We start from the raw sequence: 22,904 nt of genomic DNA on the forward strand, positions 1-22,904 counted from the left end.
TGAGAGACCCATTTTGTTGAATGAAACGAAACAATTGGATTGAATCATTTGTTAACAGAACATGCAATTTGATTGTATAAAACGAAAAATAGATTGCTGAAAAGAAGTTAAATATTACAACTATGTCCATGAGTTGTTATTTGGACAAAATTTCATATTTGAGATAACGTCAATCTCATCGCGTCCTAAATAATTGTGTTTGTTGCGTCAACTAAATTTAGTTGAATATTATGAAAGGATTCTGCGCGTGTTCACTCATACCAAATTTGTGTGTTGATATAACGAAATTGTCCAATTACATTTTTTCGTTGTGTTAACTGAAAGATTTGTTTGCTCATATCTAAACAAGAAATTCAGTCAACTAAACTTTGTTTCATTCAACAAAATGGGCCTTTCAGTGCGTAATCATACAACGATCGAGGAAATCAACACGTTTGCGGATATCTGTATTCGGCGGTGTCATCGGCGCTTTCCGTCGAGGAGGCCAACACGGGTCCTCCGCGGTCGTAGGGTCGGTCGAGAGGCGGCGATGCGACAGCTGGCCCTGTACACAAGGGCGTGGCCACCTTTATCCGAAATAATCGGCGGCGCGCATCGGCGAGCGAGGCAGGACCGGCGGAATAAAGCGAAGAAGCGCGGCCGTCGCGCTAATTATCGCGAAAGTATCGAACCGCTAATTGCAGAAGACGTGCGCGCGCGCGCGCGCTGACGCGCGCGCGAGCGAGCGAGCGAGTCATTGACCTTCGCTTCTGGCGAAGAGTTTCGTTCGTTCGTACGTTCCGGCCCGCATCCTTTATGTCTCCGCAGGCAGGTACGCAAGTGGCCGCAGAAATGTGCTTTCGTTCGAGCGACGAGGCCCCCGAGTGCTTCATTTTTCTTCGTCGCGAACGTCAAGTGGCGTCAACGACGCGTGATATTATCCTTGTCGTCGGTTTATGGCCAGCGCGCGTTATCCGGATAAGAGAACGCTCGCGAATAGGAACGAGAAACGCGCCGTACGTTCGCTTGTTTAAAAAAAAAAAGAGAGAATAGAAAACCCACGGTTTGTCCCGCGGGCTAATTCTAAGAGATAAAATTCTCGATTCTTTCAGACGAATCCCGAGGATTCGAAGGATTAAACGATAAGACTCGTGACATGGCTTTTCTACACATTTCTCTTATCTTCGCTGTACACTCCTTACAGCCTGCGCAATCTCGTCTCTCGGTTTTTTATTTGCGCTACTTTGTTCTCCTCTCGAATGGCATCACGCAGGTCGCGCGTCCCGTGACGTGCTTACGTCCGCTCGACGTTCGTAACGTATATATAGTGAAATAAGAAAACATGCTACTTAGTGCACACGCGTTTCATTTATTAGATTCGCGGCGAAGCCCTTGTAGATAAAATTAAACCGCGGCAAAATTGAATTTTGTGCCTTAACCGGCTTCTGCGGTGTCCGGCGAAGCTGCACGGAAAAAACAATGTAGCTGCTGTAGCTAAAACTTAGCAAAATAGGGACAGCTAATATTTTAGTTGTGATAGCTCAATATTTTGCTACTGTGCCTATTGTATTAGGTGCGACAGCAAACGGTTTGCTGTCGTAGCAAAATATTGAGCTATCACAACTAAAAATATTAGCTGTCCCTATTTTGCTAAGTTTTAGCTACAGCAGCTACATTGTTTTTTCCGTGTGGCTACTTCGTCGCTTCTCCATAAGTCACGTGCAGATCGTGATACGTATACCTCCGCGCGTGGCGCGTGCCTGTAAAGCTAAATTCGCTGTTAATTGCCAGACATCATTTTCAAAACTCTCCTCTCCGTGGCCCGCGGAGCGTAGAGACGTTCCGTATGTTTATCTCTTCATTATCGAATTTTGCAAAGAGACTCGTGTGCCATAATTGTATTATATTACTTGCACCATCATATTCCTACATTTAAGTTGCTACTTAGATTTGTAACGAAAGCAGTAATTTGGTAATTAATTAGCTCGACACGTGAAACGGCCGATCCGTTTTATATCCCGAAGATATAAATTATCTTCATAATTCGACGCGTAATAGTATTCCCTGCATCCTCGAGGGAAATGATCGGATTGTTCCGGCGTTTGGTCCGTCGACATTTACGGTACTGATCAAATGATATTGCCAACTGCCTCATTTGCCGAAAATTGATTCTTAATCGGCGCTCAAATATACGTACAATACCGGCCAAAATGATATCACCTTTAAATTAGGTTTTCCTCAGCATAATTTTCGTCAAAGTGCATCGAACGTGCTCAAAATTTTACAGCGGACACCTGATAACAGGTGCATCGTGTACATGAAGGGTAATGAAATTTGAAAAAATACACCGTGATTCTCGAAGTTTTCATTCGTGTACTTTAAAACTACACAGGAAAAAGTCTTTGAAAATTTATTTGTGGCATATAATGTTTATTTCACTACAAATACATTTTCAAAGACTTTTCTCAGTGTAGTTAAAAAATCCGGTGCACTGAAAAGAAAATTTTCGCTACCGTAGCTAATCATGGTTCGCTAAAAACATTTTGCTGCACTGAGACCTATTTCGTTGAATGAAACGAAATAATTTGATTGAATCATTTTGTTGACTGAACATTCAATTTGGTTGTATAAGACGAAAAATATGTTGCTGAAAAGGAGTTAAATGTTACAACAACTATTTTGTTTCCATGAGTTCTTTATTTGAACAAAATTTTATGGTTGAGATAATAAATTCGTCCATCTCATCGCGTCCTAAATAATTGTGTTTGTTGCGTCAACTAAATCGTTTAGTTGAATATTATAAAAGGATTCTGCGAGTGTTCACTCAACCAAATTTGTGCGTTGATATAAATTTTCCAACTGAATTTTTTTGTTGCATCAACTGAAAGATTTGTTTGCCCATGTCCAAACAAGAAATTCAGTTGAGTCAACTAAATTTTGTTTCATTCAACAAAATGGGTCTCTCAGTGTGCCATAACTATAAATTTCTAAACCATATCAAACAATTTGCTGTCGCACCTAATATAATAGGCGCAGTAGCAAAATATTTAGCTATCGCAACTAAATATTAGCTATCCATATTTAACTGAAATTTAGTTGCCACGTGCAGTTTTTAGCCACGACAGCTACACGTTTCTTTCCGTGGCAGTACCGGTCGAAATTATATCACACGGAAAGAAAAATGTAGCTGCCGTAGCTAAAAGCTGCACGTGGCAACTAAATTTCAGTTGTAAAATATGGCCAGCTAATATTTAGTTGTGACAGTTAAATATTTTGCTACTGCGCCTGTTAGGTGCGACAGCAAACCGTTTGACGTGGTTTAGAAATGTATAGCTATGGCAGCAAAATAGTTTTAGCAAATCGTGATTAGTTTACGGTAGCGAAAATTGTTTTTTCAGCGTGCAGATCTACCTGGCGGCTCGCGGCGCGATGCGGCTTCATTGCCACCCGGCGCGCGTTTTGAAACAGCGGCGAATTATGGGATTAATTGCTATATACGCGATTGTGTTAAACGGAACATCCCCGCTGATAAGTTTGCGCGAGAATTTCATAGCCGGCGACCATAATTCCACGGCGACCGCGTGCACCGCAGCCGATCTCGGCGATCTAATTTTCTCACGTTGACTGCAATCAGCGGCAGCCGGAGCTATCGCGCGGCATTTAATTATCGCGCAATCATATTGTCATCGGGACGTAATATCTATGAAACATCACGTAGCTCGGCGCAATGGTACTCTAACGCGCCATTGTACGCGAATTGAATCAGTTACTTCAGCAGGGAAAATTGCGCGCCCCGCTATAATAGCCCGGCATCGCTCATCCCCGGAATTTGCCGTTATAATTTATCCCTGTGCCCCTTTCCACCCCCTTCCCCCGGCTGTCATTCCACTTGTAATGCTTATCGGCCTTTCTTTCTCTTTACAGGGAAGAACCTGTACAATAATGAGCACGTAGCAATTAAAATGGTGAGTAAGAACCGCGCGTTTTTGTGTGGCTGCGAACACGTGAAAAACTCGGCGAACTTCCGCTGACGGGGCTCTCCCTGCTCGCTCGCTCTGTTGCAGGAACCAATGAAGTCAAAGGCACCACAGCTACATTTAGAATATAGGTTTTACAAATTATTAGGTACACATGGTGAGTATCGCTTTCACGCTGTTACACTCGGGATCTCGTGCGATAAGATTAAAGACGTGAATTTGTACTCTCCAAAGGACCGTCTACATTGGAAGTAAGCAGGAAGAAGTAAGAAAACCCTAAGGCCCGGTCTACAATGAGTTGTTAGTCAGAAGTCGGGACTATATGTCGATCCTTTCCCTTTCTGGGTGGAAGAAAAAGGACCGACATATACACCCACAGAAAAAAAGTTCCGGATCCATGTATCATAAAATAGGATCGATATAGCGCCAATCATATTTGTTCAGGGTGTCCAGTGGTCAGGGAAATCTGGAAAACCGGGAATTGTCAGGGAATTTTAGAAATCTGGAAATGTCAGGGAAAAGTCAGGCAATTTTACGATTTCTCTGGATTTTGTACATCGTTTCACATTTCTTCTGAACAATTTAAAGTTTTTAGAAAATAAACTTTTCTTTGGCTCTCACAACAGTACACTAATTTTCTGTTTTGCTAAACATCAATTTATTTATAAGCGTGGTCGGTAATTTATATTTTCATCGTCGTGTTATTTTATTTCAATGTGTTCAGCTGATTGTGAGACAAAACTATAAAAAAAAAGAGATGAATTACTAAACAGTACTATCTAAGTAAGTTGCTATCTCGTAAATTGCAAACAAAATGCAGTTAAGCAAAACGAAAGCATCATATATGATTATGTATGGTATCACAAATGGTTCGAATGACTCGTAATGATATGCTCGTTTGATATCCTATGTAATGATATCCTATTACACAATGTATTATACATAGATGGTATAATTGCTTTAATTTAAACCCGAGAAAAATATTTCAAGGGCTTCGTCATTTAACATTCGCTTGATTTACCATACAGATGTACGCAAATTATGCATCTTGAAAAAAGTTACGCTAAACGGCCAGGTAAAAATGAATTCCGGCTCCTGGAAAACCTGAAAAAGTCAGGGAATTTTTCTCATTGAGTTTACCGGACACCCTGTTATTGCAAAGAAAGGAATATTTTACATCTTAAATAAAAAATTGTAAAATCTAGAATAAAATGATAGTATATTCGTGCGTTGTAAGATGGGGGGAAAATTTATTCTAAACGCAAGAATATATAAACTTACATTTATAAAAGTTACTCTTGTCTCAACATAGTAGGTTAATCTTTTTTAATTCGACAGAGGAGAATAAGAATTATTGATTTCACTTTGATATTGTCTTATTTTTATACTAAATGAGGTTGCGAGAAATATAAATGCGTCAAGAATATGTTTTGCCTCGGTAACGGAAATCCTTTCTGAGGGTGTAGTTTTGACTCCTGACTAATGACTAACAACTCATTGTAGACCGGATCTTACCAGCGTAGAAGCTAAAGTGCAGGCATAGTCTTTTAAAATATTTGTAGCACTGGTCAAACCGCGTTCTAATTCACCGAGAGTAAGCGTCAGAGCTGAAGTAGGAGTGGGAAATGGGAATGATTCATTTCTTTGCTCCTACTCTTGCTTCTTACGCCAGGCTTACTTCGTCTATTGTAGACGATCCTTCGAAGTCAATGCATTATAACTGTGAATCAGTGAATGTTCACTGTTTTCAGCGATAATCAACCGATTGACTTTTAGAGAGTGGACGCGGTAGAAGGAAATTGGAGAATGCATTGAACTAAAAAAAAAAAAATTGCAATGAAAAGTAAAGAGCTGAAATATCCGCGTTAAAATATATAGACCTAGTTTATAAGGGGCGACGGAGACGTGGAAGGTGGATTATTAATTCTACGACGCCTCGAGATATAAAGTCGATAACTCTCAAATAAACGTTCCCGATACTTCGGAGTGCCGTTAATCTTTCGTCGATGACGTTGCGAGAAAATAGTCCGGCGGCAGTTCGAACTGACTTTGCACAATCTGACGCGATACGACACGCGAGATATGTAATTTACTTCAATTTTCGTATCTGAGCCGACTGGATGGACTCGTGTGAAACACTCGCGCGTGTAATTTCTGCACGCTTGACTAAAGCTCGACGCAAATTAGCGTCACGCTCCCCCACCCCTCCACCCGTGTGTCACGTCCGAAGAAATTAACGTATCCGTTTTTCATACACCGGCCAATTCCGAGCCGGGTTTTCCTATGAAATATTGAGATCGCGACAATTCGTAATTTTCAATGTCGCACATAGCGAGCCGAATCGAACGTCTAATAGCCGTGCATTTGAAAGTACAGTGACGTTCCTCGACAGTCGTGTGCTATTTTTAGCCGTCACCCTCATAATTATTTCCGTTGGGAACAACATTTCTGTATTATTTATTTCAAGAATCGTCATGTAATAATGAAACCTGAAGTTACGTTCCATTGGGAGAGCCTCACGTATTCTGCGAGGTCACTCGTGAAAAATACTCGCGAAATATCATAGTTCGGGATAATGCAAAAAGTTTCTCGCGTAAACTTCGTCCGGCGTACTTTTTCGTTTCTCCGCCCGCGCCGCGAAGCATCCACGCCGAGCGAGAAATTGAACAGAAAATTTTAGACGTCCTCCCACGCGCGCACGTATTTTTGACGTCGCTCGTCAAGGAGATCTTTCGCCGTCGTAGAATTGTACATCCGCCTGATCCGCAATCGTCGCGCCGTTCTTATTTCGTTGACGCGTTCCGCTGCGACAAACTGATAAATATCGCGCATACCGGGGGTAATCTGGGGTGTGATCTGCTTTTGTCGATCGGTATAGTTCATAACACACATATAGAGGGTATACCGGAGGTGTACTACTTCGGCCCGTGCGGGAAGTACAACGCCCTGGTGATGGAGCTCCTCGGCCCGAGCCTCGAGGACCTCTTCGACCTCTGCGGGAGGAGGTTCACCCTCAAGACAGTTCTCAACATTGCCACACAGCTCGTAAGTCGCATTACCGTTAACACTTTCGGCCCGCAGAACTAACTCTCAGACACCGCACTTCGGAGGTCGATCTCGAACACCGGACTTGGGTGTTTGAGGTCCGGCAAGTGCCGCGGACCTCGAGCGTCGTGCATTCGCTGCTATCTGCCCTAACTCAGGAAAAAGTCTTGACTCGTGAAACATTGAAAATTGAGTTATATCCATCTTGTGGCTTCTCTAGCTTTTATTCTCTAAGCTTTCTCTGGATAAAACGGCCTCCATCTCCACTCCTAGTGTTATTAAATTGCTAACAAAATACACCTCGAGCACCAAACTTAACTCAAAGCTAAAGAGAAACGCCTAAAAAATGTGGTCAAAATTAACGAAAATGTAATATTAGATTGTTGATGTATAATTGTAATTCATTATTGCAATTAAAATAAATAATAATTTCTTAAGTTACAAAATTTCTTAATAGCGTCAGTCAAAGTTGGCCGTTCTGACAAAAGTTTATCTCTTAATTAGAGTTAAGGCTTTCTTTCCTAGGAGGGTAGAGGTTTCGCCTAAGAGAAACTCTATTTCTTCCCATCCGAAGGACTTGTTTGAAAATAAAAAATAAAATGGCCAGTTGCGACGGTAATAAATTCCACCGCGAGAAGAAAATCTGTAATTTTGCTTAGGCAGAATAAAATGTACAAATATGCCTTTCTTTTTTCCCCAACAGCTCCATAGGATAGAATACGTTCATAGTCGGCATTTGATATACCGCGACATCAAGCCAGAAAATTTTCTGATAGGACGATCCACTACCAAGCGGGAAAAAATCATTCACATAATCGATTTTGGACTAGCCAAAGAGTACATAGACCTGGAGACGAACAAGCACATACCGTATCGGGAGCACAAGAGTCTCACCGGCACGGCGCGTTACATGAGCATTAACACGCATCTTGGCAAAGGTAACGGACGTTTACTTTTGTTTCGTCGGGTATATGTATGTGTGCGCACGTGCGTGCGTCGCACATAACGAACCGCCACGTGCCGAGCCTTCGCTGGCTCGAGAGAAAGCGCGGCGAGTGCTTTAATCAGCAGGTATCATGAGATTTTCAAGCCTGAAGTAACACGAAGTTATTTAAATTTTAATAGTCTCTCTAAGTGTGGAATTACACAGATACGTACCGAAGATTTAACTTGCGACGCCTGCATGCTGAAGATGAAGCCGCCGCGAATATATCATTTTTATGACGCGCTTCCTCGAATTTTTGTTCGCTAGAATTTTTGTGTCGGGAACGCGGAATGAAATTTTTCATCATGTAGATAATGCGAAAAGCTATGCGAGATATGTAAGAGGTATGCTTTACCGTAAACAGAGCAGAGCAGAAGGGACGACCTGGAGGCGTTGGGCCACATGTTCATGTACTTCCTGCGCGGCAGCCTGCCGTGGCAAGGGCTGAAGGCCGACACGCTGAAGGAGCGCTACCAAAAGATCGGCGACACGAAACGAGCGACGCCGATCGAGGTGCTCTGCGACGGCCATCCCGAGGAGATGGCCACGTACCTGCGCTACGTACGCAGGCTGGACTTCTTCGAGACGCCGGACTACGAGTACTTGAGGAAGCTCTTCCACGATCTGTACGAGAGACGTGGCTTCGTCAACGACGGCGAGTTCGACTGGACCGGCAAGACAATGGTGCGTGTCGAGTGATCGTGACGATCCTCGGTCTCATTGTTTATTCACGTTGTGCAAAGAGCTTTTGCAATAAGCTTTCCCCGGTGGACGTCACGTTCGCGCATTACTTTTTATCCGGTAATCCGTCAAAGCAGTGACGTCAATGCGTGCATGTTAACTTGTTTGTTGTATCGGGGAACGTCGGTGATAACGGTCGTTGTTTCAATACGAGAAAACGAATCGACGACTGAACCGTGACGTGATCTTGCATCGACTCTATCTATAGTATATTTTTCTGACCAATAGTGCATAAAAAACGAGGATTTTATCGTCCGCCTCGTATATTTGTGAGCAATCTTATGTAATTAGAATCGAATCTTTGCCTGAAAATGTAAAGATTGCAAAAATGACGGTAACAATATTTGCGAGCGAGCCGAGACACGGTGCAAAGTCGTTACGGGTTCTTGTTTTACCGGCAAAGAGTTCTCTTCCAAATTATCTCCGTTTCCTGAATTCCTGAATTGTAATCTTGTTTGTCAGTCGTGATTTTCTAAATGAAATTGATCGGGGAAAGATTGAGACAGCTGGGTAAGTAAATCGCCCGCCTATATATTCCAACAGACCCGCGACAAAGAAGCGTGCGGTACCGAAGAGCAGTTTCACATTTGATTTTTAACGTTTGCATGCTGCCTTCCCTCTCAATGCACTATCTCTAGCCACCCAACTTCGAGAATCTGAGAGCGCTGCGGATGGCGGCCCCCTCGCATATCGGCAGAACCAAGTCCGACAAGGTTGGTGATGGCCTCTCGAGTAGCGACAGTAATCTGACGCCGCAGATAACCGCGGCCGAGTAATTGAGCTTCGATATCTTTGCGCGTTGCAACGTAATCGCGTATCTGTAATCCTTGGTGTAGTAAAGTACCGCTGCGTTTTGTCACAATATTCTAACTAATCGCCGCCACTTGTCGCGGCCGACTGGCCTTACGTACATAGGGATCTAATGTGATTGTGATGTCACAGGTCTTCTGTTAAGCCTAATTTAAAGTGCACAGTCCGTCAATAAGTCTGTCTGTCTGTCCGCTTTCCAGCTTCAAGTATGTTATCCATATATCCTCGTGAGATACGTAGAAGCGCGCGATAATGGCGCCCATTACAGACTTTCCTGCGCTACACGGTGTATATATAAAGCAAACGTTTTCTCTCTCGTTACAGTCCACGCCCGTCGGATCCCTCCAAACCGGCCAGGAGATCGTCGTATCACCGAACCGCGATCGGCATCCCGCCGCTTACAAGGTATTCCTTGTTTTCTTTCGTTTCTTTCGCCCTTTTCTTTTCACTTCTCTCTAAGCCAAAAGCATGGACGTGTGTAGCCCATTTGTTATTCGAGTTAACCGCATGGATACACGCCTCTCTAGTAGCGAAAGAACCGAAGACAGAGTTTTAACAACGACCTTGATTCAGAAACTTTTATCTCGGCCCAGAGATACAGATCGAACGAACAAATTTTGCGGCGAAATACCGCGCGCGCGCGCGCGCCGATATTGTGTAAACGGAAGAACACACGCAATCTATTGCCGGGTCTCCCTCGGCACGCGAGCCAATACGCGAATTTAACGTAGGCGTCAATTTGTAGGAGTACGATGATTTTGAGGAGGATGTGATCCTCATGATGGACGAGGTTCGCTTCGAGTTGCAAGGCCGATATGTAAGCCATTCCGTAGGTTACGCTCGATGAATCGACTTCTTCATGCATACTTTATCTTATCAGCGGTGGAGATGACTATATAGTCGGAAAGATACCCGCGGTCACATTTTATAATGCGCGTTATTAATGTTTTTCTGCTCGTAAAACAAGGTCGCGCGAGGCTTAACGATCGCGGAGCGTGAACTCTGCGAACTCGCGTCACCTTAGATCAATAGTCGATTAACGGTTTGATAGCGGCAATAAATTTTCTTTCGCGCAATTAGAGTGACGACTAAATATAGACGATGGATCGTGACGAAGTCACGCGTTGAAGGCAATACGCGGTTCAATTCGAGACCCGCGACGGCGATAAACTCATGCACGAAGAAGTAATTTTGCTGCCACGGTTGCCCGAGTAGCTCAGCAGCTTGTAACACAGCTAGAGCCAGGAAATACGTTGCGTCCCTCCTCGTAGCTCATTCGAGTGAAATGTGTATAAATATATTTGACGCGTAGATAATAGCGTACATCTCATTTATCAGAGAGCGAAGCGCATTTTCATCCCCTGCCTAATGTAGAGATTTGATATCGGATTAGGTCAGTCTCGAATTAGATTAATCTTAGCGCGCGGCCCTCGCGTTTTGTCATCACAGATTGCCATGCTGTACGCTCCGAAAGACTTCTCCCTCGGGTCTCTCTCCTCGACATCTGTTTTTGTTTATTCTACCGTCCTTCGCGTTTATTCGCGGAGTTGTTTAACGCGACGCAACTGCGAAATTGTCATGCTTGTTCCTTCAGGATGTGGCAGGTGGAGGGGTGGGAGGTGGGGGCGGTAAGGGGGTGGGAGCCACGTGGCCAGATACTGTGAAGCAATCAGGAGCCGGTGGTACATTGACACCTGCTGACAGGCACGGTTCTGTACAGGTGAGTTTACCTCCGCATCTTCCGTCCTTCCTCTCTCTCTCTTTCTCGTGCCATTTTCTCAACTCTCCAGAAGCTTCTCCCTCTTTTTCGACTTTCTTTGCATCTTCTTCGCCTCTTATTTACAGCCGATTAATATGCAGCCGCGAGGGAAACGCGATTTTTAGACGCGACGTTGAAACTCGCGCGTTAAATCTACATTAGATACCTGATCTCATCTCGTACACCCTTTTCCCCCGTGAAATCCTCTAAAGTTTATAAAGATACCACGTGATGTGGGAAGATCGATCCAGGGCGAAATTATTCATCATTCTTCCCTAACTATCATCTTTCTCGTCTCACACTCTCATAACGTCGACGTATATAGGATACCTCAATTTATCAGGAAACTGTTCGCTCTATTTCTAGACAAAAAAGCACCACTGGATTATGGTCAGTTAGAAGTCTGTGCAATTTGACTTGTTGCGGCATGTTGTCTTTTGTGTCGTTTGTGAACGAGACTTACCTTCTTTCTTTAATTGGATATGAGAAACTAATCCGGTATTAGTACAGATCACTTGTCCTCCCATGCACTTGCAATAACAGAAGTATCATCGTCACGTACGAGCCGTATGACACTTGAGGAATATCAAATTTTATTACTTACGCTTCTTTTATTCCTTTAGTATATCGCTTTATTGAATCTCTATGTACCAACAGTAGTGTTGTCTCATGTTAAATTCTCATTTTTCACTTCCCCCCCCCCCCCTCTTTGCCACGTAAGATCTTACTCTTGGTTCTTTGTGTAACTTGCAAGTAGACTTTGGATAAATCGATTTCCGATGTGTGTGTTACTTTATCATCAAATCCAAGTAGAGTGCAGAAAGGACTACTTTCCTGATTTTCACGTTCAATATAGTATTCGAAACGTACAATCTGTATAGTCACGTAGAAAAGTCCCTTAATGTGAGACCTGTATATTCGTTTTCGTTTTCTGTGCAATAACGTTGTACGTTGTGTACAGGTGGTATCGTCGACTAATGGAGAACTGGCCAATGATGACCCGACTGCTGGCCACTCCAACACACCAATTACAGCACCTCAGGAAGTGGACATGATCGACGAAACCAAGTTAGTAGCAGTTTGTTTTATTGCAATTCGTCACTCTCTCTCTCTCTCTCTCTCTCTCTCTCTCTCTCTCTCTCTCTCTCTCTCTCTGTCTGTTCTCTTAAATACGCATAAACTTATGAAACGAATGAAACTGAAATTGCCTGATAGATTTCCGTCGCATTTTATTATTCACATACGCGCGATTCTGAAATTTTATTAGTACAATTTTAATTAATTAATTTGAGAGAAAGCCTTAGTCCAAATTTCGACTGTTAAAGGATTAAAATAATAGCAGCTTATATTTTTAACATCAAAAGATGTTAAAGATACAAAATGCGAAATGAAATTAGATATAAAGACGTTCGATCTAAGCTATGCATGTATGTGTGTGTGTGTTATTTTCAGAAAAATAATCCGACTAAAACGGAAACGTTGTTCTCGATGTGGAAAATTGTCGTTACGTTCTTTACAAGCATACATTTCCAGCACCTATCCTACCCTCATTCCCGAACTAGGCTTGTTACATCGACTGAAATGGCCAGTTCAAGATTTTCTATTCTGCAATATAAGAAGAAAATATAATATTTGTTAAGTGTCATTAATGGTCGATTATTATCGAGGAAACCTTATTGCTAGACTGATAATGATGAGAAAATCGGTGATCGTGCCGTGAACAAAAGATAAAATTACGATAAGGTGAATATTATATTTGTGATACGATGCTTTTACTCTAGAATAAAAATATTAAAACTACGTACAGTATTTAAGTTTCGCTATTTGTACTCGCAATACAAATCATGTCTACAATTTATGTAAGATGTAGGGGCAAGATTTGATTTGATAATGTAGAGATAATTGTTATTATCGCACAAGGTAATCAATGTTTCTTTATTTCTTTTTTTTTGTATTGTCTAATGCGGAGACTCTCTCGCTCTCTCTCTCTTGACTGTTATATCGTTACTACTACTCAAACAGCATAGATCATTTGAGAGAAAGACTTTTATTAATTTATTTACATGTAATTTAGACATTTTTTTAATCACACGCCCTATATTTTCAATTATGCTGTACTGATGTATCGAAACAATATATTTCTTTATATTTGGCGCAACTGTAGTTAAATATCGGTATTATTTTTTTTATCCCGTATTCTCTAAACTATCCTGACGTTTTTATTCCCTACTCATTCTGCTGTGAGCTTCGATGAAATCAAATTAACAACTGCATGATTAATTAACGTAACAAATAACTGTCTACATTTACACGCAATCAGATAAGGTATCTTGCTGAGAGATCGATAAATTTCTTTCTCTTGTATTGTTTGCCGAATGCAACTATTGTCCCATCTCCTCTGCATGCTCGATGTGTTGCTCGACGAAAGACGCTGCCAAGGGGACGACTCTAAGTCCTATTAGTGTTTGCTTCATTTCCAGATGCTGTTGCTTCTTCAAGCGCAAGAAGAAGAAAAGTGGAAGGCAGAAATGACTGTCCGTTACCGTTGGTCTCGGGGGGGCGGTGCAGTGCGCGGGTAATAGTGCTGACGAGACCGTGGGAGCCGTCGCCACGACGTCGAGGACCGGCAAGCGTGGTGCGGGGACGGGAGTACGTGCGGGTGCAGGTACAGCAGGTGGTATCGCAGGCGGTGCCGATCCCGAGAGAGAAGCCGTCACCCTGCTGCGCGTCGGCAGCCGATCCGCGTCACGGGACTCGGTGCTACACACCACCGTCACGATGACGCCGACGCCGACGCCGCCGCCGCTGTCGAACTGAATCATCTTCATCATCTTCATCACCACCACCACCACCACCACCACTATCATCATTACCACTACCACCACCACCACCACCATCACCATCACCATCACCACCACAACCACCACAACCACCACCACCACCATCACCACCACCACTACCACCACCACCATCACCACTACCATCACATAACCATTCTACTACCGTCGCTGCTATTATCGTTAATTGGACGGTTGCGCGACTGAATCGAGATGGAGAGAATGAAGCTGCTTTTCCTCTGGCCAATCGAGCTGATCTCTTCGATAAATAGGCGGACTCGCTGACGACGATTCAGACACTTACTCCTCGGTGTAGTGAAATTCTATAGCAATCTCAATACCGTTGCGATTAGAATTAACTTGACTATGTGTTACGATGAAAGCGTGGTCAATTATCGACTTTACTTAACTAACTCTGTGCTCAGAAAACTTGATACGTTGACGCCAGACTTTTATTGAGCTTTGTTAGCAGCTGCCAGCTCTTTCTTTTAGTAGAGTACATTCGGAAAATGACTAATAAACGATACATTCTGCGACTAATGTAAAAGCTCTCTCGGCAAAAATTCAGTTGTTCATTCAATCTCTAGTCAAGACTGACTTTTTTGTAATTGATACATTCAATGATGATGAAATTCCCACGTAAACTTTCACTCAGGTCAGTCGATACAGCTCTAGCCATTGGTAACCATCTTCTTAGATGCGCCTCACACGCATCTTGCAGTTTCATTTAATTCATGCCCTTCCCTCATTCTCATAAACAGGCTGATGAATATCCCTTGTGGCCTTGAGCCACTGATAGAAGTCAAGACGTTAGCGAATCCACTTACCTACTTACTGAATAAATCCTCTCGTTTAGCCAAGAAAAGTGACCTCGTGCTATTAGATTATTGCTACTATTGTCATGATTACATTTCATCTTGTTGCTCTGTCCACTATCCACTACTATTACTATTTACTATTGCTACCATTACTACTATTAGGTACTACGATTACTATTATTATAATGATTATCCTTCATTATTTTATTTTATTTTATTATCATTATTGATATTATTATTATGTTGATCATCTTTATCGTCATTATCATAGTCGTTGGCCCATGATTGTCATCGTTTTTCCATTGCCGTTATCATCATCATTATTCCCATTATCCTCACCCGCGTTTATTAATTACGTTGTTATCGATGTCATCAATGTATTGACACGTCGCTGTTGACTGAGAACGGTCGTCGGCCGTGACGGCGGCCAAGACGTTTCAGTGTCGGGAAACCGGATCACATCCGCATTACATAGGAGTAAGAAGGAATTGACGTACCGACGTTGAGAGAACTTGTTTGTGCCTACGACTCTCTTCTTGTAACACGGCGACGCTTTTTAATACACCGCTGTGTCGTGCGATGGATACACGTTGGCGACTCGTCGTGCGATCGCATGTATATCTGTGAATTATAACGAATTGAAGCTACCGCAGATCTCATTGTATTCACAGCCCTGCAGGATGAGCGAGCGTAGCGTGTTCCCGAATCTGTTGCGTAATCGAGACTTCGATTGTCGCCAAGTCTGATTATAAATCCTCTTGAAAGGCATGAAACTGAAAAGAACGGGAAAACGACGATCGCGGGTGCCACTGCCCGGCCCTCGGGGCAATGGAATTGAGACGTCGGATATCTGTAAATAAGCGCTCTCATTTTGCCCTCATCGCGTCCACGGATCATAAAGTCATGCGCTTCACGAAAACGCGAGAGTATATAGCGCTGTGTATAAAGTGAAAGTTCGTGCTTTCCCGATTGTACTAGGTATTTTTCTTTTTTATTTTGATCTTTTTTTTTAATCCACCGTCCAAGTGAATGATTGATTCTGATGCATTGGAATATTTATATTAGAGGTAACTTGTAGCATGTACGAGCCTTCCGTATAGTAAATGACTTTTATATAACTTTAATCTTGAGTTACATATTATAGAGGATGTGAAAGAGCAGTTTTATGGCATATTAATTGAATAAACGCTCTCGAGATAATACTGAGCATCGTGTCCGTAACTAAAAGTCCGTACTAAAGTCTAAACTCATCCCAGTGCGTTAATTGTCGAAATGGTTTCTTACACTGCCTATGTTTTTCACGAGAATCAATGGATGCACGATAGTTCATAGTAATCACTTGTACGGATCGTAGCCAATATATATTAAGGAATGTTTCGCTGTGAGTTCCTTCAATGAAACGCGAAATGTCTCTTTGAATACCGTGATCACGATTAACGTTCGTGTTATTATTTATAACAATTGCCCATCCGCCCGCCCGCTGCGTAATTTTTTAAATACGGTGACGTAAATCGCGCACAGTTTCTGTGCTACATTTTTTCAAAGCAATACCATGGGTTTCGGTTTCGTGCCTTCCAAAGCGAAATTTCATGTGAGAAAGTGATCAATCACGATGAACAGTTGAAACAATTACATTTTACATAACATATCGCTGAAGTAAGGTTTTTTCTGTCTGTAGACTCTATAGCCGTATATAATGAAAATTTAGTAACGCGTAAATGCGAGGAAATTATGTGACATAGCCGAAATTATATGACATTGCAGTCAATCTCGTGTTCCACCACCAGTGTGTATCGATAAAAAAAAGAAAAGGGAAAAGAAAAAAAACGATAAAAGGAACAGAAAAGAGAAGCGTTTCTTTCGATATGAATTATCCTCTGCGAAAAGAGTGCGACGTTCGCGTATAGCTCTTGTTTCATGATCCAGGCGCGTTTTTTTATTATTAAAGAGGACATTGACGAGCAAACGAGAAGGAGATCTCGCAGGGAGGATTGATCCGCACAATTTCTTTTGGGAGGTAACGAGCCTACGGGCCCGAGTTCACCACTGCGGACATACACATTTACACATTGCACACACATATACACATACACTTTCCGACTTAATATCCCATTCTTCGAGTGATTTCCAACTGCGTTTGTGTGTTCCCCTCTTACGATCGAGACTGGCCGTATTGCTCTTCGTAGGAAGACAGGTGCCATTTTATCATGAAGAAGGAGAAGAAGAGAGGAAGGAGAGAGTCGGGTGTGTCCACGCCAAGATTCTATTTCGATGTTCTTGATATGAAAACCTACGTCATCGGAATAAATAACGAAAGCTGGAACCGAATGTACGTGATCTTCATCGAGACGGATCGATCTCGAATGCGAAACAGAAGGGATGAATCATCGAGTACGGTGTACATGCAATAACGTAAAGATTCGCCGTAACAAACTCTCTCTGCTGCGAACACATTTAATCCGCTATTTTTCATGATGCAACGAGGAGAGCCTTATGTCGCGAGGCGTTTCTAGGGATTTGTACAAAGTGGCATGCGATTTTTCTGCTAATGGCTCGCGACGAAAAATTTAAGCGATCAAGAGACAAACTAGACGAAAATATGTACGAGAACCCGGAGAGCATGGAAAGCGAGGATCTCATCAGCCGCATTGATCAGACCAGCAAGTAAGGATATTTGATTATGACTGTCTATCATTATTTACTCATAATTGCTCATTTACACTCGATTTTGTACAAAACTCTCGTTTAAATTCGACTGTAAACAAAAATTTCATAAATTTGTAACATTTCTTAAGGTATTAGAATCGGCATTAAAAAATTCAGGGAAGAATTCGTGAGCTTGTTATATCCGACGTTAAGAAAAAAAATTCGGAGATTGTACTAAAAATGCATCAGTCTTTTATGTGATAAATTTCTAGGATGCCCATTTGTCTCCCGTCTTTAGCGTCTCCCACGGAGAACGTTTCCCGTTAGACTCGTGTTACTTGTTTGCCCAAAGGTATAAGTTGAACTCAGGTCTGTCTCTTTTTGCAGGAACACACGGTAAACGGCGAGTCGAGCGAGGAGTAGGAGCGCGGAGGTGACAAATACTAAGGAGCTTGCGTTACGTCCAATGGTCCACACCCACACCCACGCCAAATCTTGGCCGATCCCGACTTCGTCATCGCTCCCGAGATGTATATGCACATACGTACCGTACTATGTGTAATACGCCCCGTACACCACGTTGTACCCACGTTGAATATCTTAAATACCCAGCGAGCGCGTCCGACAACAGGAAGCCCATGTACTTACGGAGCTATCTCGCGTACTCGAACCGTACGTGCTCTCGTGCGATCAAAGGCAAACGGGAGAGACGGGGGAGAGGGAGAGAGCCGCTCCGTCAAACGTTTTGAAAAGTGATACGCTTAAAAATCATAGAGATCATAATCCACTCTATAGATTTCATTCTCTCCCTCTCTTCCCCCCTCTCTTTCTCTCTCTCTCTCTCTCTCTCTTTCTCGTTATCTGTCTCGTGTTATCTTCCCATTGTTGACCGAGCATCGTTCCTTACTTTTGTAAGCTCGTCAGCATCGCGTCGGCGAGCGAACGATCGAAATCAGTTAGTCGTACGTTTATATCCAGCGGACGCGGAACGAGAGTGAGCGATCCAACGAATGCCTGATGCTGGATGATATCCGCGTGTGTGCAGAAAGAGAGCGAGTCGAGAAGAGACATTATTTCTCTGTAGCTTCGCGCAAGTCGTATCCGTCTGTATACTTGTACATAAGATTCGCCGGACCGCGGTCGTCGCGCACGTGAATTATTTGTTCGCGCGCGTACGCGAATTGTCCCTCGCGAGTAGAATTTGTTTGCGCGAATAAATCCAATAGCAAGCGGTTACATATAACTTTAATTCCCGATCGGGCGAGGAGAGCACGTGCGTATATGCGTGCGTGTGCACGCGAGAGATCCACGTAGACGCAATGCGGAAAGAGAGAGAGAGAGAGAGAGAGAGAGAGAGAGAGAGAGAAAGTTTCCAATATTTATATCATTGTCCTGCCACCGGGGAATCTGTGCTGGCGTAATTATAAAATAAATTCCGCTGTGCAACCATGTTGCGCGAGGACGTTTAGCCCGTAGTTTTTTAGCCGATTTTTCAAAGCGCGCGCGCGCAAAGTCACGATTTTTAATATAACACGACTGACTGCTGGTTAAGTATGGTTGTGAGCAAAAGTCCTGGTCTCTTCGGACATTGTAGACACACACATTACATACTTACACACATTACATACATACATGCATACAGAAAACATCTTTCCAGTTCCCTTAGATACGTACCCTGCACGAAAAGAAGAGCGATTGTTGCATAAGTGCTTAGGATGTGGGTATTAAGGCTTGTAATTCGAAAACGACCATCTCCTTTGCTCGAGAGAACTTTTTCTTCTTTTTTTTTTGTATATTTGTAAATTGGTACGAGTAGAAAGATCGGGCCAGGACCGATATATCCTCGGTGTCTTTCATTCCACGGCTCGTCGGTCGAAGAGCGGCGTATACAGCGATAAATGTGGTCGTGCGTATCTGTGAAAAAAGTGAGGCTGCGTAATTAATTATCTTGTTGCGTAAAGCGAGAAAGAGAGGAAGAGATACTTATTGGATGATCGCGTGTTTTTCCCTCGTGTGTTGTGATCGTTTAGCTGCATACGTCGATTCGGCGATGTTGGAGAGGTGTCGATGGGAGACTCCTGAGATTAAGTTAATCAGCACTATAGTTTCTCGCGTAGTGAGGCTTATGTGTATACATTTTTTGACTTACTATATGTTCGTACTGTTTTAATGGACGAATTGTTGAACAATAAAATCGCTGATTGCTACGATAACAATAAATCGCCGTTTTTATGAGATTTGGCAGCTCGCGCGCGTGGACGTGCGTATCCACGTGTGTTTGATATCATATTAGAGCGCGAGATTCACGAGACGCGATCAGCACAATTAGATAGAGGACCGTGTGAGTTTGTGCCGTTAACTGATACCGCTTGTTGCGGTCACACAAGAAAGAAAAATTAAGTAAGGAAGAAAGAAAGATTTTTTAAACGTACGCGCAAAGCTTGCATTTACTACGATGCGTCTATATGATAGCTACATCGTGAGATTTTATTACAATATTATTATGCGAGACTGGCATCCTTGTCATAATTTACACTTTATTAATTAATATATGTTATTGAAAACAGACGTATTCTTTATGAGATTATAAAGTTGACGGAACAAAAACGGGATAACAAATTTGTACTAAATACGGATTTATTTCAAGTGCTAAGCACGATCTACCTACGAGGTTACATTATCTCGCGATTTTTCAACATAAAGTCGATCAACATTACGTTCTTTAATGAAATTCAACGTTGCTCCCCCTTCAAGTGGATTCATTTTCTTTCCGCTTGCCTTCTGAACCGATCCGAGACCGAGCAAACTTGTGTACATAGCGATTATATTGTTTTAGTACTATTATAGTGAGAATTGTGTTTGCACACGTGCTCATATACATATATGAGTGTGTGACTGTGAAAGTTAATTAATTAAGCTGAGGAGAGTGGTCTACATAAAAGGAAAAAAAAACTGACAGTATATGTATATATAACGAGACTGAACGACTACATTATATACATCGGACCATGAAAGAAGAAACCGATTGTCTTACATTTGCATTTTGTCATGCAATTATTATTATTATTATTATATAATATAACGCGTCATCATAATTACGCGCGAAAAGAAAACGAAAGTCTCCCAATTGTACCGATTCTAACGAAACGGATATGTACATCTCTCTCCCCCTATAGCGAAGATTTTACTATATATATACGTAAGCTGTGATTACTATCATAATTTTTAACTTATATTACAATACCGATTATGCTTTGTTTAACAATTAACTTGTACGAGACCGTCTGGCAAGGCGCTTTAATAGGAGAACTTAAAAAAGAAAAAGAACGAGAGGAAATAAGAAAAAGACATTGAAACTTGCGTGGAAGTTTATTCTTGTAAATATGTGTTGTGTCTATTACGCTTAGCGAGTAAGAAAAAAAAGTTCTTAATGAAAGTTCCTGCGTACTTCCGAGATTTCTTTTATTCTCTGTCTTTCTCTCTCTCTCCGTTACTTTGCGACATCTTCACTATCGTTTCGACGTTTATCAATTCTCTATTATTCTCCAACATCTCCAGCATCGGCTCCTTCTCTAGCAAGTAACCGGACACCGCTATGAAGTTTCGAATGAGCTTCTTCATTACATTTATCTTTCGTATCGTTTGTTCCATTTTGTTTTTACTTCTGGGGGGAAAAAAAAGAGACGAAAATTTTAAACATGAAAATACTTGACGAGATACGTCTTGATGTTTTTGTATCTCCACTCACTCCGCAATCCCGGGATTCGTCTTCTGCAGCCTCTTGCTTCGCAGTTGCTCCTGCTCGTTGAGAAAATTTTTATAATCGTACAGCGCCTTCTGACATTCGATTTTCAGATTCAGCCGCACTTGGGATGCTTCCTCGATTGCTTCCTGAGTGGTCATAATACTGTCGTTGAGAGTGAACAGTTTCATCATGTAGGTGTACACCTTCCTAGAAGAAAGAACAGTGAAAATTCACCGTGTCTCCTGCAGGATCACCTACAATGCGCGGAGCAAGAGAAAACGGTAGACGTAAGAAAAATGCGTGCAGTGTAAGGAAACTGAAGTACAGACCCGAACAAAATAAATTACTTTTAGTCCGTACATCTACCTCAGCTCTAACGCTTATGCTCGGCATTTCTCTTATTTAGTATTTCTCTTACAACGCTAGTTTTACTTCCTCCTCCAGGCATCGTAGACGAGCCCTTGAGTGTAACTAGCGTCCAGCATCGAACTAGCTTAGAATTAACAGCATCTAGGCCTGGTTTCACCGTTGTTTCACTTTAAGCTTGGCTTAATTCATCTCGTTCTAAAGCGACAAGTTGGAAAGAGACAAAGAATGAACTAAACTAAGCTTAAAGTTAAACGATGTTGGTGAAACCGGGCCTTACACAAGTTTATCTCTCACTTTTTGTCCTCCTCCGTGCCCTCCTTACTGCTAAGAATAGAGAGGATGGTGGTGCTGTGAAGGCACAACTTGACAAGCTTTGCATTCACAAGTGCCTCGCTCACGACGCTCGGCAGCGCGTCTCCGGCCTCATTCTCACTCCCTCCGCGTCCGTCGTCGATGTACTCTGTAAAGAAGCGAGAATTCAGAAGTCGCAGGGAGGGGGGGGGGGAAGGGGACACCGCTGGACGTTCCGCAACGTCGACGGACGGACGTACGTTTGTACTTGGCCAAAAGGATTAACGACCTGGCTTTCAGGCGCATCAGCGACTCCCTGGTCGTCCGGATCCTCTCCTCGACCGACCTAAAATCGTCCAGCGAGGCCGCGCCGATCGGGAACTCGTCGACCACCTCGCTCAGCCACTTCACGGACCGCTCCAGCTCATCGAGCTCCATCGTCGACGGGAATCATCCACGGGAACGTCTCGTACGAGTGCGTTTTACCCAAATGCACGGCACCCGGATTCCGTCACGATCACATGACGGGAGTACGCGTTCGTGTACGCGATCCGTTAACAGATATATCGCGCATTGTTACGCGTACAAGTAAATCACATTTCAAGACGAAATCTTCGATTCTCACAAACCGGGCCGCTGGACCGCGGGACGCACGTGGCGTGACAGTTTATTACTCCGCTGTTTGAAATTCCGGTGCAGGCGTGCCTCCTCGAAAATGAAAAATCGCCAGCACGGACCAATCGGCGCCAAGAACTCGGCATAACGCTGGATGTGTTCGAAAATGGATTTAGTTACTGCCAGTGAAAACAGTATAGTTGGGATGTGTTCGAAAATGGATTTAGTTACTGCCAGTGAAAACAGTATAGTTGGTAGCAATGAAAATTACTGGTGCTGCGTTTTTC

General features: G+C 42.8%; 2 protein-coding genes and 1 long non-coding RNA gene across 13 annotated transcripts in view; 2 read left to right on the forward strand and 1 right to left on the reverse strand.

Moving 5' to 3' along the window:
* LOC105559576 (casein kinase I) overlaps nt 1-14,197 on the forward strand; it is a 34,936-nt gene extending 20,739 nt beyond the window's left edge. Inside the window, exons 2-11 of one of the 11 annotated variants that reach the window (XM_012007973.1) lie at nt 3,904-3,944; nt 4,044-4,113; nt 6,835-7,001; nt 7,705-7,939; nt 8,351-8,670; nt 9,366-9,440; nt 9,862-9,942; nt 10,283-10,354; nt 12,258-12,364; nt 12,749-13,393. In XM_012007973.1, coding sequence (XP_011863363.1) covers nt 3,904-3,944; nt 4,044-4,113; nt 6,835-7,001; nt 7,705-7,939; nt 8,351-8,670; nt 9,366-9,440; nt 9,862-9,942; nt 10,283-10,354; nt 12,258-12,364; nt 12,749-12,935 — 1,355 coding nt within the window. In that variant the 3' untranslated portion in view covers nt 12,936-13,393. Of the gene's footprint in view, nt 1-3,903; nt 3,945-4,043; nt 4,114-6,834; nt 7,002-7,704; nt 7,940-8,350; nt 8,671-9,365; nt 9,441-9,861; nt 9,943-10,282; nt 10,355-11,131; nt 11,258-12,257; nt 12,365-12,748; nt 13,394-13,758 lie in introns of those variants that run through there. The other 10 variants (XM_012007974.1, XM_012007978.1, XM_012007979.1 and 7 more) reach the window with 10 other exon arrangements.
* A 33-nt stretch (nt 14,198-14,230) lies between these two features.
* Nucleotides 14,231-19,817, forward strand: LOC105559577. The gene is made up of 2 exons (XR_001008761.1): nt 14,231-17,615; nt 17,985-19,817. It is a non-coding gene; the product is annotated as an uncharacterized LOC105559577 (long non-coding RNA).
* Nucleotides 19,818-20,951: 1,134 nt separating this feature from the next.
* LOC105559578 lies at nt 20,952-22,709 on the reverse strand. The gene is made up of 4 exons (XM_012007984.1): nt 22,263-22,709; nt 22,006-22,171; nt 21,346-21,549; nt 20,952-21,261 (listed from the first exon to the last, which is right to left on the reverse strand). Exons 1-4 carry the CDS (start codon nt 22,438-22,440, stop codon nt 21,060-21,062), a joined length of 750 nt encoding a protein of 249 aa, XP_011863374.1. The 5' UTR covers nt 22,441-22,709; the 3' UTR covers nt 20,952-21,059.
* Between the last annotated feature and the right edge of the window lie 195 nt (nt 22,710-22,904).

This window comes from Vollenhovia emeryi, unplaced genomic scaffold (genome assembly GCF_000949405.1).
Source record: "Vollenhovia emeryi isolate VEMERY1.0 unplaced genomic scaffold, V.emery_V1.0 DF939264.1, whole genome shotgun sequence".
Taxonomy (NCBI): Eukaryota; Metazoa; Arthropoda; class Insecta; order Hymenoptera; family Formicidae; genus Vollenhovia; species Vollenhovia emeryi.